Raw genomic sequence first — 18,457 nt, 5'->3', positions numbered from 1 at the left:
CTGTCCTGGCTGTGCCCCCTCCCAGCTTCTTGTGCACCTCCAGCCTTCTCAGTCGGTAGAGCATGGGAAGCTGAAAAGTCCTTGACTGGTGTAAGCACTGCTTAGCAACAACTAAAACATCGGTGTGTTATCAACATTATTCTCATACTAAACCAAAACACAGCACTGTACCAGCTACTAGGAAGAAAATTAACTCTGTCGCAGCCGAAACCAGGACACCATGTCACATGAATACCACTTCATTCAAGGAGAAAAATAAAATCTCTTTCCTGTCCCTTATATTACCTGATGATTTGACATGGTGTGAAGAAGCCATGAATCCTGCATTCAAGAAATATGGTGGAGGTCTTACAGTCTCACTAGTACACACAACTGGTTGCCGAACCTTTGAGTTGGTAAAAAATTTCATGCCCATATCCTGTAAAAAACACATTTCGGTGTTAGCCATAACTGTACTGTGGCTGAGGTTTATTCCATTCCTCCCTGTTTCCCATTACTGCCTTTCCACCAGAGAGCTGCCCAGACACATCTATGCAGAGACTTGTGGGAGCTTTGTGCATGCTGGAAAATCACAGTAGGCACCAGAGTCAACTGAGAATAGATGTCCATGAGGAGAGTTTGTTGTGTATGAGTTTTACTAACAGTGTCATTTGCAAAAATATCTAAAGCTATATAAGTGGAAACTCACTTCAACAGATTTAAGTAATGTACAGGACATTTACCCTGAGGAACTGATATACATCTGGGCCTAATCCAGACATTACAGGTGTGTAATACAAGCCTTTGTGAAAGATGTTGTCAGATGAGACACAGGGGTCTTGGGGGTCATCTTCTAGATTGAGCCCATTGAAGATGTAGCCTTGAAAGTCTTGCAGGGGATGCAGGCTGTATATCTGTGAGGGGGAAGGAAACACAAAACCTGTGTGTGGAAAGATCAATTCTGATTACACCATCATGTGCTGCAAGTTGCCAGAGCTGAGATGTTGGCCTGTTTGAAACAATGCGCTGTTTCCTGGATTGAAAACTGGCTGAACGGCTGGACTCAGAGGGTGGTGATCAGGGCACAAAGCAAAACCTGTGTGTGGAAAGATCAATTCTGATTACACCATCATGTGCTGCAAGTTGCCAGAGCTGAGATGTTGGCCTGTTTGAAACAATGCGCTGTTTCCTGGATTGAAAACTGGCTGAACGGCTGGACTCAGAGGGTGGTGATCAGTGGCACAAAGTCTAGTTGGAGGCCAGTAACTAGTGGTGTACCCCCGGGGTCAATACTGGGTCCAATCCTGTTCAACATCTTCATTAATGATTTGGATGATGGGGCAGAGTGTACCCTCAGCAAGTTTGCTGATGACACAAAACTGCAAGGAGTGGCTGATACACCAGAGGGTCATGCTGCCAGAGACCAGTCACTGGTTTAACCACATCCCACATGAAAGAAGACTTCCAACTGGCAAGAAACAAAAGCTGTGTATTGCCTATTATAGATGGTTTATGACCAGCACATGCAAAAAGCGGTAGAAGTCTAACACAGTCTAACAGTCTCAAGTGGAGAGACACTGTAACGGAGGAGGAGGAAGCAGTGCTGCAGTGGAAGGAAGCAATGCATTAGTTTGGGCAGCTTACCGTTTCCGCAGACAGCTCTGTCTCGGACTTCAGGAGCAGCACGCTCTGATCCACTGCCCTCACAGCACAGAAGGAGTTGGCAGCAGCTTCAATGACTAAACTGACATTGGAAGCTGAGCGCATCTGCTTTTTAGAGAATTGCAACTGGACCTGAAATTTATCAAACAGATGTTGGTATGGCTAATCCCTACTGCCTGGCTGCTCTGGATGTGTGTGTGAATGGAGGGCAAGAAGGAGAGTAGAAGGCTTTTCTGTTAAAGCACAGATACTCTGCCTGGAGAAGGATGTCTGGTCTCCACTGCCTCTGTTGACCGGGCCTCCGCTACAATGGGGGCTTAGGCAATAAGCACATTTAGACTCCTGTGATAGCTTAAAGGAAGCCTACCTCAGGGGATTTAAAATAAGTGTGATTCTGTTGCTGCTATTATCAAATCAAATCTTATATGACACAGACTGCATGTAATAAGCACTACAGTGAGCAAATCATATTTTTACTAGGTCTGTGGCTCACCTTAGGAAATATAGAATGGATTCTGTTTTGAATCTGTTGAGAGCAAAATCTATTTCACACTTGTGTTAGATAAGAGGGAAAAAGTAGGAAGGGAACACCACATCAGGTAAATGGAAACATTTTACTTAACCTCATTTGTTTTGTCTTCTCCTAATGTTTCATGTTTTTTAGCTGAAAATTAGAAAAATCAGAAGAACTGAAGATTAGAAAAATCTTAAAGGTGAAATCTGATTTCAAAATCACAAATCAAAATGTTTCAATGGAAATCACATGGAAGGAAAACTTAAAACCCAGATTGTTATTTTTGCTTTCTTTTCTATATGTATTTAGTTCTGGTAAACCCCAATTCCATTTTTCAACAAAAAAGTGTAAAAAATTAGGTTAAATAGTGAAGTGGGATAAGACTAAAGTATGCTCACTATGCTAAAGAACAGACAGTCTAAGCTAATTAAGACACTAATATAGTTCAAGAGGGGCAAGAACCATCTGGGGGTAGTCTGGGCTTCCTGAAAAGTAGTTTTTAATGTTAAAAGAGGATTTACCTTTTGATGATAATGCCAGGAGGTGGTGGTAGAGGAGAGATATAAGGAAAAAGAGAAAAAAGGAGAATGAAGAGGCTAATGCTGACAGAAGTGGATGGAAACAAGAAATAAAACTGGAAATCTGTTGTGAATGTGTGCACAAAGAATTTGTATTTATCTGACAGCCGGTAAGACTTGCTGTATCTTAGTGCCTCTCACCTTGTTTTTGAAACACTTCTCAACTGGAAATTGGACACTGTCTGCCACCAGCTCCTTGGCAGGGTGTAAGGTATATACCAGCAACCGAAGGGCTGGAGCCATTTTCTCATTGACCATAAGTGGGATGGTGAAAGTGCCATTTTGGTCTGTTAGAAGAGAGAAAGGCACCAATAAGGAGAGAAGCGCAAAGATCCGCTGTAGTAGTAGCCATCCTCAACTGGCATATAGCTGTACCAGTCAGTGGAGCAATCTGTAGTCAGACGATAAACTGAAAGATCCTGGATTTGCCAGGAGGTGACATGCCTGGGTTTAGATCCAGATGCTCTCAGATTTATTGTGGGTTTGAACATGTGGCCAGATTCAGATAGCCCCCTAAGCCAGACACTCTGCATTCCCTACGTTATCCTTTGGGAAGAGCTTTACAGGACACTACTTCTTGACTCATGTCAAATGAACTAGTTGCTGGACTAAATCTGGCTTTATAGTGATCTTAGTGGTAGTACTAGTATCATGCACACATGCGTGGATGGAGGGAGATACACCCCTCCCAATAGCTGCTGTATACATCCAGGAAGTCTTGCCTTGGTCCTCAGTTCAACCATCCCTCTTTTTTATTTTTTTAAATGCAGAAACATGGATTGGCAATTTAACTTACCAGCTTGGATATTAACTTTAATTTCCCCTGTAAGGACAATCTTGCCTTTTGCCATGCCCTGTGCAGAGAAGAGCAATACATTTATGGGTTGGTAGAGCTTAGAGGGAGAAAGCGGCAATCTAGTTCAATGTACATCAACAGAACAATTAAGGCGTGTACGTTGAGATGGCTTCAAATGCTTAAACATCAGCCTTAGAGCATGCTGGATTCTGCCACTGCTGCTGCTACTGTTGGGGCCCTTGTCACCGGTCAGGAAGCAGAAGGAAAAGGAAGGGAAAGGGGAGGTAGAAAATACCATAAAGAGTTTCTTGGAGGTAAGGGACAAGAACCCTGGCCTGAGATATTATGAAGGTGGTTCCTTACTATGAAATAGAGTAACATGGCCAGAAATGGGGGTCGTTTTCCTGAGTGGGTAGTTTTGCAAAACCACCTCAGTGCTGTTTCTGTCCTTGGCTTGTTGGCCATTGCGCTGGCTGGTAATCCAAAAGCTGGAAGAGCACTCACTGCTGTAATTGCTGTGGTTGGACTACCAGATAGCTGCCCGGTCAAGCCCTTTCTGCAAACCATGCAACAATCCCATACTCACCACATAGTAGAAGTTCATGGTGTTGATGCTCTTGTATCCTTCTGTGTTCAAGACATAGTGCACAGTGATCATCCTCTTCTGCCCACAGATCAGATCTTTCCACAAAGGCTCAATCCTCACAAAACTGCTAGTCCAGGAGTAGAAGCGCTGGATGGAGACAGATGCATCGGGGTAGGAAGGCTCTATCCAACCTTCAGAGTGGCACTGGTCACTGGTTTTATAAGTTGCCTGATCAGGAGACGGAGTGGGGAAGAAAAGGAAAACAAACATATGTCACTAGGGAAATCATTATCACATACTGACATGAGAATGATTAGTTCACACAATGCATATATTTAAGAATTGCATCTGAAGCCAAACTGGTAAGGAAAAAGCAGCACAATGGTCTTGCAGCCTTGTAGCAAGACATTGCGTTGCAACAACTCAGGTGTTTTCCTTGCTTCTTTTATAGTAATTTTTGAGAGCTCTAGAAAATGAAATAAGCCAGAGAAAGCACATTTTTATTACCAGAATTCAAACCTCATCCCATCTTTTTTGGGTTCAGTTTGAGAGTAGTCATCTCTCTTCTCTGACTCTGTTCAGCCTTGTTTTGTACTCACTTTCAGACTGATCTCAGGATCAAACATTTCGGACGTGTCAATGCTAAACTCTGCAATGCCATTATCATCAGTGGTGAAGTTGTCTGTGTTCTTGTTATTGACAAATAGCTGAATAACCTCATTGGAAATAGGAGAGTTGTCTTTGTCTACCAGCTTGATCTGTAGAAGAGAATGCAAGACATGTTCAGCATGTTATCTTTCTGTATGTAGATACTAATGTTTTGCACTCCTTTGCTCTCTACACAGCAGAATTGCTTTTTCTTCTCCCTTCAAAGCAATACTTAAGCACTGGAATGTCTCTCTTCACTTTCTGGCAGCTATCTCAGCTATCTTACGAGGTTTGGAGCAGGAGCTTCCTCAGCATGTGCTACATCATTGATAACGTCCTTTTGCGGAGCAAGAACTCCTTATGTCTCATCTCTTTCCTGGCCAGTCTGTTCTGACTACACATTTCCAGTTTAAAGATATACTTCCTTTCCTCCATTTTTTCCTTTCTTAGTCTTGAGAGTCTGCTGCTGATACTTCCAGTGTCTGAAGGCCTTTTCTCCAGATCTTTGTTTTGAACACTTTTCTGATTCTGTCCCCACTGTCTCTGCTGTTTATGTGTTAAACAAACAAATAAAAAATAAGACAACATTAGGTAAATTCTAGGTTGCTAGAACTGAGCATTCATTTTGAGGTTTTTTTTTTTCAGAAAAAGATGGCAGAAGTAATAATATATTAAATACAAGCTGAAGAGACTGACTATCCTCACTGTCCAGAAACAAGATGGAGACAAATGACCTCTGAAACAAAAATAACAATAGAGAACTAAAAGTATTCAGGTGGATGTTGACTTCAGTGGGACTGAATGTAACAAAAGTGAAGGCATACAACATATGGCCAGCAACAGACGTTTCATAGTGCAGGGAAGGACTGTGAATGGTTTGTGATGGCACCAGGACAGGGACTGGGATCTGCTGCATTTTGAGAAAGTATGAGAATCAGTGGCTTCCAGACAATAGTTCCCCTGATATGACCCTCAAGGTTTTTTTTTTTGCACAAAAGCAAAGAAGCTGCCTGAAGCCATTGTCAGCAGCTTTGTCTCTGAGATGTGACATCCCAGCCTCCTACCACATGTCTTTCAGAATGTTTAACCTCTAGTGTGTGTGAGAATGCGTGTGTTTGAGGAATTCACTGTGGCACATCACCCCAGGGAGCCTGTTGACCCCCATCCTCCAGTAAGGGGTGGTAAGGTGCACAGCAATCTGAAGAATGGAGCGGGAGTGGGGGCCAAGTGAGAAAGTTATATATTGACATCTTCCAGAGGGGGAAAAAAAAATCCTTGAAAGACAATCTGTTCCCTCCTTTCAGTGCTACTGGTACGACGTCCCCTTATCCTTTCCTCAGTGAAAAAATCTGAACTGGAGGAAAGAGAGAGATTTATCCCTACCCTTTAAACCACTGACAGAGTTATGTGGGGTTTGTCATGAAACATAAAATCATGGAAAAGCTTTTTGAGACAGAAACTGTTGTTATTTCCTTGATTTTTTTTCTTAAATTCCTTTCACTCTTTCTTCCCTCATCCCCCAGTGTTTTTATTCGTCTCTGACTGACATATGACGGTCAATTCTGAAGGGGGAGGCAGTGATTTATATCAAGCTTAAAATGCAAGTTAAAAAAATGCTAGTTAATGGATTGTTTTGATTCAAAGTATTTATGGCAGAATCAAACTCAGAATAGACTAATACTCTTCAGTATTCAGAGTTACCAGTAGGGCACTGTATGTAAAGAAAGAAGCTTGGGGAGAACACCCCCCGTCCCAAACAGTCCCCCAAATGTTCCCATCACTGTTGTCATGTGATTGCCTGTCAGTCATCTTCAATACAAGCTCTCTATGCCTTTGCTTACCTGTCCAAAGTAAGGAATTCCTCTTCTGTAGTGGCGATCCATGTTCTCAAACTGTATCCTGCTCATCACCCGAGTTATGGAAATAGACTGAGTAGCTGTAAGTTTCAGGCCTGTAAGACATGTCCAGAGTCAAGAGAAGAAATGCTTTGTCTTGCATATAGCTTCATCAGAGTTAGCATTTGCCTGGAGATGGTCACTGTGCTTATAAAAATGGATCTTCTTTTTCAGGAAGACATCCTTGTATTCAGCAGGTAGAGGCTGAATATCTCCTACTCTCTTTTTTGACCACACCACTGTTGCTGTTTCAGACTGTCTAGAAGGGATTACCTGTTCCTTTCTCTGTGACAATGACTTTCACTTCAAGATTCCTCATGTAACCAATGCGATTTAGCTCAAAGATGTTGGAGCTGAAAACCTGGGAGAGACAGCCCTCTGTCTCCAGCTGGAAAGGGAAGAAAACAAATCCTATTACCAAGGATAACAGCTTTCAAAGGATGCTGGCAATACACGTGACCCTTCTTTAGTGAGTGAAGTCTTTTCCCACTACTTTTAACATGATTTATACAGGACTGATGGAGACATCACTGTCTACACTTTTCAGATGGGAAACTGAGTCATGAAGAAGGAACATGTGAGTCCTTCTTCAGGCCTGTAGGAAACCAAGAAGAGAAATGAGGTGCCCTGAGTTTCTAGCTAGTGATCTAAGCAAATAGATGAGTAGAGTGAAGTGAAGCATCAAGGAGAGAAAGAAAAGTGTGATGAGCAAAGGGAGAGAAGCAAGAACACAGGAGAGAGGACAAACATAAAGAGGAATAATAATTATGTATCATACATCTTTGGTAAATGATTGACAAACTGGGCTTTTCTTGCACCTCCCATAAGAATCAAAATCCCTGCACACGCTGAGCTGGACTTTCCCTTCAACAGGCTGGCCATAGGTGTACCTAGGGGAAGAGGAAATCGGTCCATGAACTGATGCTTGAAAAATTGACTTAACCTAACATATGCAGGGATAGACCCAGGACGAGCAGTGAACTGGAAAGCCAGAGAATGGAATAGTTTCACAGGCTTTTTCCTAACTCTCCTGCTGTTACAAAAAGATAATACAGCTCAGAAGTTGAAATATTAATGAGTTCTATTTCACCCCTAAACCCATGAACCAAAACCACACCTTAAATGTAAAAATAAATACCTCTATAAGCATGATGGACAGACATGGCTACCGACCAAATTATGACTGTTGTCTCCACTCTTCAGCTTAGAGTGGAGTTCTAGACTCACTGAAATCAAAGCAAAACTCCTCATATCTGCAAGAGGATCAGGATTTCAACCCTGGATTCTAAATTATGAGATCTTGGTATTAGAGTAAGCAAAGTCTTTCTGAAGGACTAAGCTTGAAGGTGGAGATAAAGACAGCGGGAACCCTAAGACCCCTGCTAGAATTTAACGGTGCTCTGCTGTATGAAGATCTCCCTCTGAAGTGGGTTATTGGGAGTGGACACATCCTACTTTAGCAGGGGACCTCTCAAAAGATTTATTCAACCCACCAAACACCAGTTGGAAGAGAATACTCATACAATAAAATGAGGTGAGCACGGAAGTAAATGAAAGCTCCAAACACCAAGTCAACCCTGACCAACCTCTTCTGAGGCCCTATTTATTTTGGTCTCTTCTCTAAGCCCTGTCTCTTTCCCCAGTCCTTGGGAAGTTCTTACTCTTCAGCATATTTCCTAACCACTCTGCATCCGGTACTTACACTCCACAGACTTTCACTGTGAACTCTGAATCCAGGACTGTAATGCTTTCTGGTGCAGTGACTGTGACATCAAATTTTGGCAACACTAGGACAAAGAATAAAAAGAAAAAAAATAATACTGGCACATTATCAAATGGCAGGCCTTCCTGAGATGAAAGAGAAAATGAGGCTATATCATCAGCGTTAGTCACAGATGGAATGGGATCTCAGAACTGAGGTGCCAAAATAGTCAAGAAATGGCCTAACCTGTGAAGGCTCACTAAAGTATTTCTACAAAGCTTTGAAGAGAAGTCAGGACTTCTGAGGTGAATCCTGTGATGTCTAGATGCCTTGCAGAGCTTTGGCCAAGAAAGCTTGTGGACGTGGCTGGGAGAAGGTTAGTTTGTCACAGTGAAATTTGCAATCAATTTATTGATTTGTTACACAGATTATTTTCCTGACTGAATCTGTGCAAAACGGTTAATTTATCTTCTGTGGCTTTTTACTGTTCTTTTTTTTCTCTCCAGTTCTTAATGACAACTAATTGAAGTTGCATTTGCCAGGAAGCTGTTTGACGTTTTAGCAATGAAAAGGGTTCATTGATAGGGGCTCATCTCTAATAATGTTTTATACTCTGAATAAAAACAATGGGTGGCATTTACCATATTTCTTCACGAGGAATGAGTGATTTGTTTTATCTCCTGACTTCTTTGCTACGATAATTTTGTAATTCCCGAGAATAGGCTCTTCAGTTAGTGGGAATTCAATCTGGATAATGTTCATCTCCGATGTTACATTTTGCCACTGAAAGATCCTGTTGCCCTGTGGATCCTGAAGAAAAAAAGAACATGGACTCACAGTTTGTTTGCCTTGGAAATCTTTTGCTATTAGCACACAAAAACAGAAACAAAGAAGAAAATAGGGCAAGTTACTTTAACTCATTGGGGAAGTTGCTTAATGCATGTGCGTTGAGATAAATTATGCCTTAGTACTCTGATTATTAATGTTGCTAGGTTCTCATCTGTTGATCTCAGATTTAGGCATCCTCTGCCAGCCTAGGTGTTAGTCTCAATCATCAGGGGAAGTTGCACAATACTGCTCTTCCCTGCTCTTTAGTACATGTTGCTCTAGTTTTGTGTCAAGGGGGGAGAGAAAGAAAATCCCTTCTTTGTACTTCCCCTTCAGCTGATCTTATCCCACACAAATCTTGATCTTTAGCAATCCCAGCTTTTTTCAGCTGCTGGAAGAATGAAGGAAGCATTTCTTCTGCATTCACTGAGTTGTCATTTGCCTCCGAGTATATTTTATGCTAGTTAGACTAAAGAAACCTCATGCACACCATTTCCTTGAACTGTTTAAAGCACTGACTGCAGAAAAACACATGTAGAGCTCCAAATATGTATATTTCACTGCAAACAAAATAAAGTCTCCTGATTTCATGGTATAACATGAAAACTTGCAAGAATGCTGTCTAGACATGAACTACAATTGCTATTTTAAAAACCACTGCAAAATGTCATGGAAGTGCTAACATTGCTAGTAATTGTATCCACAGCCTATATTTGTTTACAGTTTTCAGCAGCACTTGGGTTATGAAAAGATATACACCAAAGTAAGTTGAGCAAACTGGAGGAGGTGAGGGGAGTCAAAGGCAGGCATAAGAACGGTACAACTTTTGACTACTGAGATGAATATCGGTACGCTTTCCACGTTAGTAAAGCTTGAAAAGCATCCTGGGATTTTATGAACTTTCTGTTAATTTCTGCCAGTGTACTCAGGAGCAGGATTTGGCTGTGTGTGGGCACATACAAACTGATGTAAGCACACATGCCCTAGATTTTATTTTTATATGCATAAAACAGTACAAAGAGAAAAAATCTCTTACCTGAATTGCAATCAAGGGGTACTGAAAGAGGACAAAATAAAGTGGGAAAAGAGATTAGGTTGGCTGAACAAACATGAATTAATTTTCCCCAGGACTGTGAGAAATGTTTAACTAATAATCAGTATAATACCAGTAATCAGAGATCCTCATCTCTTATCTTAATCAGTTTAATAGGAGTTTTACTTCAAGAAGAAGATTACATAAAGGGAAGAGATGAAATGAGAATGTTGGGGCAGTTTCTGATCATACTGGATTTAGCGCAAACCCAGAGCAGCTGTGTAAGTTATAGAGGTGCATGTGAGACGTGATTTGGGCTTCTTATATCCTCACTCTGCTTATTAGCACCAGCTCTTTCGGTAACGCTGTGCTTTTTCATTACAACCACATGAGAAGAGGCCAGTAAAGACCCTTCTATCTTATGTACTATGAGCATGAAGACAGCTTGCTGGTAATGCAAAGAGTGCCTCTGATGAGATAAACAATTGCGGTAACAGTTTTCATTTCCCCATTTCTAAAATGAGCAAAGTACTAGGTGGATGACTTGCCAATTTTTGCAAGCAACAACTGCTGAACAGTAACAGCAGGAGACTGAACAGTGGGCTTTCTGGTCAGAGCTAAAATAATGTCTGCAGCAACAAAGTGGAGGGTTTTTTGAGCCTCTTTCCCAGCAATAGCAGGAGGTGTTGTCTACACACTTGCACTCTTGCCTGTGAGTCTAACATAAGGGTGGATTATAGCATGTGGTTAGGAAATCATGTTAATTCTTTGGCATTTAGTCTCTGCAATATCTCATTTTATCCGCAGCAACTGTTTAATTAAAATTTGAGAAGAGGTTGTCTCCCAGCAATTTTAAATACAGGGGCATATTACTGGTCACTCACCATCTCCTGAACGGGTTTAAAATTGAAATCCAGGGCAACAACACGAAACCTCACTGGAAAGACAAGGAACAAGGTGTTAGCATTAACTGTAGTTTATTTGGCTGAGCATGATGTTTTGCATTCATTAGTACTCCCAGTTTCACTGGATCTTCTAACAGTCCCACTTGCACAGGGTGCAGGTAATAAAATGCATCTGAAGGTAAAAGAATCCTACACAGACTTTGCCCAGGGGACTTTTCCCCAGCATCGAGTTCTCACACTCTTTCATGAAAGTTTGCTTAACCTCAGAGAAAGGGGATGACCGGATGAATAAGAACTGCTGTGCAGGTCAGGCAGTCTCAAGTGACAACCATAACTCTTTCAGTGGCTGTCTGCATGATGTAGGCAAATTTGTTCCTCTTCATTTCCCCATCTCTAAAGCAGGGTTTGTTGCTTTGAACATGTGAAAGTTACAAATATTAATGGAACTCAGTGAAATGCCAGTTTTTCCTAATGCAGTGTAATTCTTATTAGTTCAGTTTGTTCTCATCTTGTATATGTTTTTGCCTTACTTTCTTTTTTCTTTACAAGAGAAAAACTAAAAGGAGAACAATGAATTACTGTACAAGGAAAAACATAAAAACATGTTTCAAAAATGTCCTTACAAAGTATTACTTTTACAACATTTAATTTACTCTACTGCTTCCCCACCTCAAAACCAAGCAATCTGACAAATAATCAATCCATGTTTGTGGGACTCCTTGGTGGCACCAAATTCTGATTGGTAAGCTTTCCTTCATGCTATGTATATATGTAGATAGAACTCATCCCTAATTAAGGTATAGCTGATCCAGTCTAATACCTATGTTATTTGGCTGACCTCTGGAAAGAAGTATTCTCGTAGTATTTCCTACAGCGCTCTAGCTGTGTGCTAGAAGCCTTAAAGCCTACAAGTGAATTAAGGAATAGATCTGGATAAATGGATCTTTGCATACGTGGAGCTCTGTTTGATGGCCAGATGAGAAGTATGGGTAGGGGAATAGCGTAAATGCAGGAAAAACAACAACATGAAAATATAAAGTCCAAAACCATCAGAACCCAGAAGGTAAATAGCATCATTTTGTCTTTAAAAACTTATGATTCATTTTAAGATAATGGATTTGACTCTTGGTCTTTAGACTGTCTTTGATGGTGAACAGCGTCACAGACAGAAGACTGTGGGAGCATTGTTTCATGCCAGGCCCATAAGTATTGATCTAATCACCTCTTTCCACTATCTTGGCCTGTCACCAGTAATGAAACAGCAGCAGTAAAAGCTCCCCTCTTCTTTCAGCTGGGATGAAGGGACAAAGAGAATAATAGAGGCCATGGGATGACGGTCTCCTGCCCCTGAAGATGACTCTCTGAGCTCCACAGCAAATACTTGTAACGGTTTTAACAGAAAGTCTGAAGAAACTGCCTAGACTGTAGCTCAGTCTGAAAAACACCTGGCAGAGAAATTCTATCTGAAGAAATTGCTTCCTAAGGGACATGTTATAAACTAAATAGATATTCACCACTCTGTCCTGGTTTGTAGATGGGTTTGTCTGTCTGCACGAAGACAATGCTCTCCGTGTTCCAGATCATCACTGACCGCCGCTCTTCTAGGCTGACTGTGGTGCCCTTGGCAGAGAAGGAAATGAAAGCCAATGGGGCAGAACTGACAGGAGGAATCTGTGAGGAAACAAAAACAAGGGGAGGTTGCTAGTCTGGAAGTCATTTGCTCCAGAACCTGTTGAACAGCTATACCTGTGGCCTGGGCTCCTACAAAGAGACACCCGTCTCACTTCCATCACCTTCATCACCTTCCATCACCTTTCTTGGACCTTTCTTATTTCTTATGTCTATTAAAAATGCCTCCTTGTCTGTTACTCTATATCTCTCCTCTGCTTCCTTTTTCCTTCAACAAGTCTTATTTCTTCCATTGCTTGTTCCTCTCCTGTGCTCTCTGCTCTAATTTTCTTGTCCCTCCTTACATTTCTTTTCCATTGGGACATAAATTAAAATTAATTTACCGTGAAGTTGAAGCATTGTAGTCCATTGCTTGCTGTCATGGTTTTGTCAAAAATAGTGGTGTTAACAGCACCATATTCTAGGATGACTCCGACAGATATTGTCTCATTGAGGTTAAGGAACTGCAGGCAAACCTGACCTGGAGAGTCGGTTTGGAGGACAGCAGGCACCATCAGGACATACTGCCTGTGACATCCAAACATCAAAGTTACCACATCATAGAGAAAGGAGAAACAGCCTCAACAGGATAAAACAAATATGAAGTATTGTTATTATTCACTACCCACTGATTAGTTTAGATCAAACATAGGACACGCTGCCAGTGCCCCTCACTCCTGCCCTGCAGCTCCCAACTAGCCCAGCCCTGGGTTCCCCACACAGCTCTGCTAGCACCCCCAGTTCTTGCCCTTTTGCCCTTTATCTGAGTCCTGGACCCACCTGCTTTTAGCAAAGCACACTGCTGTTACTGCTGCTATTGTCTTTTCTGAACACACATGTCAACTTCTATGGAAGTTCTGCAATAGGCAGAAGGTCTGCTCCAGATTAAATGAGAATCATTCACTTGCCATCCACATTCCAGCTTAACTTAGCTCTCCAGATAGAAAAGATGAGTCATGGCAGTATTTAATATTTAAAGTAAAAGTAGTGGCACTAATTAGCACTGTCTTTAAAGTCTTATCGTGAGTACTATTAGTAATAAATGGTAGTTCTTACGGCTCAGGTTCCTTTGCAGCTGTTACATGCAGGAGAAGGGTAGCCAAAAGAAACTTCAGCCACATTTTTCTCACTGGGAGACAGAAGAAAGAGATAAGCTCTCTTCCCAAGAAACAATTAATTGTCTGATAGTTTAACAGCTCTGCAACATTCTTCACCGAGCGCTCCAGAGGAAAGGAGTCGGCCCTTCAACTCCTCCCTGGCTCCTTCCTTAGATGTTAGTGCCTTTATAATTGCAGCAAGGGGTGGAGATCCCAGTCTATCCTACTGCTTGCAAGAACCTCCCCTAACCCTACTGCAACCTAAACCAACCCACTGTCTTCAGACTGTAACACTTTACTGCAGTTATCTGAATGTCTGCGCAAAATGTCTTTAGTGGTCTTGTTTTCAAGGTGAGGGGCTTTGCTTTGTACACTGATGGTTGGCACAGCAAATAAAAGCACGAAATGACCTAAACCAGAATAAGCCTGTCAAATCAGATTAACATTTGAAGGTTTTCCCCATCATTCTTGGAATTTACCATCTGGATTCACAGTCTGGGTGAAGTAGACTAACTTTATATACTTTGACACCTGATTTTGGTTAAAATAATGTATTGGCCTCTCTTTTCTCTTGCTTCATGGATATTTTGAATACTGATAAGATGGAATAATAGAGAAGCCAGAGACGGAAAGAGATCTAAAAGTCTTAATTATTTCTACCTCGGCCATTGAGCACTTTGCAGCGGTGTTGAAGTTTGATTCATTTCAGCTTGAAATTAGCCAGTCAATAGGTCCATATAAATTTGTTAGTGTCCCAGGTTTACAGTTTTTACACTTGTGTGGAAGATAATTGGGTTTTTTTTAGGGAGAAAAAAATCTGCTTTCAGTCAAATACCTTATTTTAGGTTAAAGAAGGATTACCTCCTTCTTTTGTTCTCTTGTGCTCTCAAGAGAAAATAAAGCACTCTGTTCTGCTCCCCAGAAGAAAACCAAAGCTGGAAAGCAGTGGTTTGATAACTGTAATTAATTTTTTCCATTCATATTGATACTGGGTCTGGCTGGGATGAAGTTACAAAGTCAACTTTCTTCAGAGTAGCCTGTATATGCTGTGCTTTGCACTTGTGGCTAGAACAGTGTTCATAACACACCAGTGTTCTGGCTATTGCTGAACAGTGCTTGTACAGTGTCAAAGCTTTCTCTCTCCCCAGCCTCCCATCCAAAAGCCAGTAGGCTGGGGGTGGGCAAGAGATTGGGAGGGGACATAGCTGAGACAGCTGACCCAAACTGACCAAAGGGATATCCCATACCATATGATGTCATGCTCAGCAATAAAAGGTGGGGAAAGGAGGAGGAGGGGGGACATTCATGGTTACAGCGTTTGTCTTCCGAAGCAACTGCTACACATACTGAGGCCCTGCTTCTCAGTAAGTGGCTGAACATCTGCCTGCCAATGGGAAGTAGTGAATAAATTCCTCTTTTTGCTTCTCTTTCACATGCACCTTTTGCTTTCCTTATTAAACTGTCTTCATCTCAACCCATGAGTCTTTTTGCCTTTCTACTATTCCCCCATATTCTGGAAAAGGGCAGTGAGCGAAAGGTAGGGTAGGTGCTTGGCTGCTGGCTGGGGTCAACCCATCATTGTATGTTATCAACATGGTTAAATTTTGAAGAGCTGAAGCCAGAGAGATATGGCTTGAAAGGCAGAGTACCTGCATGGGAGCATGCTTTTCTTTACTCTCCTGATCGGTTGTGCGACTGTCTCTTCTTGTTTCTTGCTAGTGTGTAATGCAGGGAATGGTAGCACCTGCCACATAGGGCAGCTTTGAAACTTCTTCACTTAGGTCTCCAAATTTTCACAGAAGTATCAAACCATATGAAACTGGAACAGGTCAGCAGCAACAGGTGGTCCCCCAGAGGTCTCTCTGTAGCATGCTGCTTAGACCACAGACAACAGTCTGATGTTCTGCTCTGAAAGCCCAGCTCCCTGTCATTTCTATTAAAAAGGTTCTCTACCAGCTTCTACAGTTCAGGAGCTTCACTAGGGATCAGGCTTGATTTTCTCTGCAATGGGATACCCGCACCAGGAGCTGTCAGGAACTGAAATTCACTGACGAAGGCTTGAACTTGAGTTGACATTGGAAAAAAAGTAGATGATGAGTATTGCATGTTCTTGCTCTTCCTGGCTTTCTCAGGTAGTTATGAATTTATTGCAACGTAATAAAGTATTCATCCCAAACAAGCTAATTTGATAATCATCATATTCCACATCCTTATGCAGTGAGAAGTTTTCTGAGGCTACTTTTGAAAGTTTAATGTTTACTGTTATAATGAGCAGGTTTTTTTGGCCCAAATATAGATTGGATTGTGGCTTTGGTTAGGAAGTCCGCACTCGTATCTCCAAGAACTGCAGTAGTCACAATGTCTTCTGTGCATATATGCCATCTGAACGGTAACAAAATGCAGGACAAAAATGATCCATGCATCCTATATCCAAATAACTCACTGCACTAGTTTAAACTCTCCACTAACCAGAATGGAGAAGGTGCATCTAGTAATGAAATGAGCAAACAAGAAATGCAATTATCTGGAACAGAGAAGTTATTGGACTAATATGTTTGCAGTCAAAGAAATACCCTGGATGAAAAAAAGTCACTACACCTTATTGCAATGAAGGAAACTAGAGGTCAGCCCATCTTCTTGGCTATAACATATAATCATTTGTCTTTCACAGGAAAATCAAACAACATTCCACTTGATACAAGAAAAGGGTTGTTTTCAGGACAGATATTTACAAAACCATCGACATTTGGCTTTTCTGGTTTGTTTTTTTTTTTGTGACTGCATCTCCTTGCTCTTCAGATCCTACCCATGTCATTTACCTCAGCTGTATATGTGCAAGAAGCTTGTGGAGATTGCTTTATAGGGAAATTAGAGACGCTACTTCATCACCAGCTCAAGAGACTGTATTTGGGATTCTGTTCTTTCCTCATAGAAGAGCTAAACCAGATGACTGGCACCTAAGCTAACCTAAACCTCCTCCCCACACATTCTCACACAGAAGGCATGTAAGATGCTCTCCTTAGTCTGCTGTCATTGAGATTTCTTGGAGATAGGTCTCAAAGCTGCTGTGCTTTGTAACAACACCATGATTCCTTCCCAGGAGATTTTTGGAAGAACTCGTTGATCTTTCTGGGCATATATGAGGAACTGTGACGTAATGTTGGAGAAATATCTATACAGATGGATTATCTTGCATTCTTAACTCAAAATGAGTTGTTTTCCAGCCTAACTTTGAATGTCACCTAAGCCATAACTTCAGACTTCAGCTAGTCTTGTTTAGTAGTAGCACCACACTCAGCTAGATCTGTGTGTTTGCAGATGGAGAGCAATGAGAGGGAGCCTTGGCAACAGTAGAATAAGCTGATAGATTTAGTTAACTTTGTGAAGAAACCACCCACCATTTGGGTATAGATAGCTTTCTGCCACTTAAACAGCCCTGCTGCAGGCATAGTTAGACTGTAAAAATTGTGCCTTTATGGTTGTGGTTTGGTTTATTTGAGGCACTGGATATGTTCTATCCATAAAAGCTTATCTTTATGAATAAAAGCTGTCTTAATATGATAGACTATAGTAATACTACTCAACTGCAAAATTTTCTTCATAGAGAACTGGTCACAGTGATTTCTGTGTCAAGGAATAACCTGACCTCAAATTTCACTCACTATTATTGCAAAGAGCCCTATTTCTTTCCTGTGAGAGTTATAAAATGTCTCGAGGAAAATTCCAGTAGTCTCTGGAGCTCCATGTTTTCTCCTCTTTTTGCAGTATTTGTAGCTGCTCACATTTTATTTCATTATGGTACTCCTTTTACTCTTGCAGTTTATTGTCTTCATCCAACCATTCTTTGTGCTTGACTGGAGCAGTGGAGGAGAGGAGAGTGGTAATTCTGCGGGAGTTTGCACAGCCTAGCAGAGCAACTTTGAACTAGCTAGCTGAGCACTGCAGTAGGTAGTGGCATGACCTCTGGCAAAGCCCATTTGAGGAGTTCCATGATTGCCTTGCTAGCAACACCCCAGCTGGCAGTCTGAGGCCAACTTGGATATGTCTGCAAGAGCTGTAGCCATATCTTTGTGGTGTAGACACTGACACGTTTCTTGTAAATGGGTTAATTGCTGCATTCAAAGGAGGATCAACACAAAGAAACTCAGTCATTACAGCTACAAAAATTAATTGAAAGGCGCTGAGGCGATCTGTGACTTTGACTATGACTGCTTCCTATAAAACCTTCTTTAAGCAGATTAGATTGTAACAATTTGTTTAGGCATGGTAAAGGTCGAAATGCTTGGTTTGGCCCAGGTGGTTGGGGAACAATGCTGAAACATGGTAACTACAGGTAAAGTCTTGCTTGGTCAATAGGGTCTCCAGTCAAGCATGCAAGATTTCTTTCATTGTTCTAGGACATGTGGGCCCTGGCAAAGTTCTCCGGCAGCTCTGCAAGCTAAGAGGATGGTGAGCTCGTTAAAGAAAATAAGTGTATCCCTAGAGGAATAGTCACAGCTTGCAGTGATTTTGATGAGTGATGGAATATCTTTCAACAAAAGTGGGGGCGGGGGGGGGGGGGGGGGG

The 18,457-nt window shown here is 41.6% G+C and overlaps 1 protein-coding gene across 1 annotated transcript in view; it reads right to left on the bottom strand.

The window, feature by feature from the left end:
- Nucleotides 1–13,966, bottom strand: part of LOC103899965 (ovostatin) — a 27,854-nt gene extending 13,888 nt beyond the window's left edge. The window contains exons 1-17 of the mRNA XM_009280531.2: nt 13,851–13,966; nt 13,139–13,322; nt 12,641–12,797; nt 11,106–11,158; nt 10,225–10,245; nt 9,002–9,170; nt 8,361–8,445; nt 7,437–7,548; nt 6,932–7,046; nt 6,605–6,714; nt 4,715–4,873; nt 4,116–4,343; nt 3,530–3,587; nt 2,875–3,020; nt 1,624–1,773; nt 723–893; nt 286–418 (exon numbers count right to left, since the gene is read on the bottom strand). Of these exons, the coding sequence (XP_009278806.1) occupies nt 286–418; nt 723–893; nt 1,624–1,773; nt 2,875–3,020; nt 3,530–3,587; nt 4,116–4,343; nt 4,715–4,873; nt 6,605–6,714; nt 6,932–7,046; nt 7,437–7,548; nt 8,361–8,445; nt 9,002–9,170; nt 10,225–10,245; nt 11,106–11,158; nt 12,641–12,797; nt 13,139–13,322; nt 13,851–13,915 (2,116 nt within the window). The 5' untranslated portion in view covers nt 13,916–13,966. The remainder of the gene's footprint in view (nt 1–285; nt 419–722; nt 894–1,623; nt 1,774–2,874; nt 3,021–3,529; nt 3,588–4,115; nt 4,344–4,714; nt 4,874–6,604; nt 6,715–6,931; nt 7,047–7,436; nt 7,549–8,360; nt 8,446–9,001; nt 9,171–10,224; nt 10,246–11,105; nt 11,159–12,640; nt 12,798–13,138; nt 13,323–13,850) is intronic.
- Nucleotides 13,967–18,457: the final 4,491 nt, after the last annotated feature.

The sequence above is a fragment of the Aptenodytes forsteri genome, unplaced genomic scaffold (assembly GCF_000699145.1).
Source record: "Aptenodytes forsteri isolate BGI_AS27 unplaced genomic scaffold, ASM69914v1 Scaffold756, whole genome shotgun sequence".
Classification (NCBI taxonomy): Eukaryota; Metazoa; Chordata; class Aves; order Sphenisciformes; family Spheniscidae; genus Aptenodytes; species Aptenodytes forsteri.
This window is presented reverse-complemented; position numbering and strand designations above follow the sequence as displayed.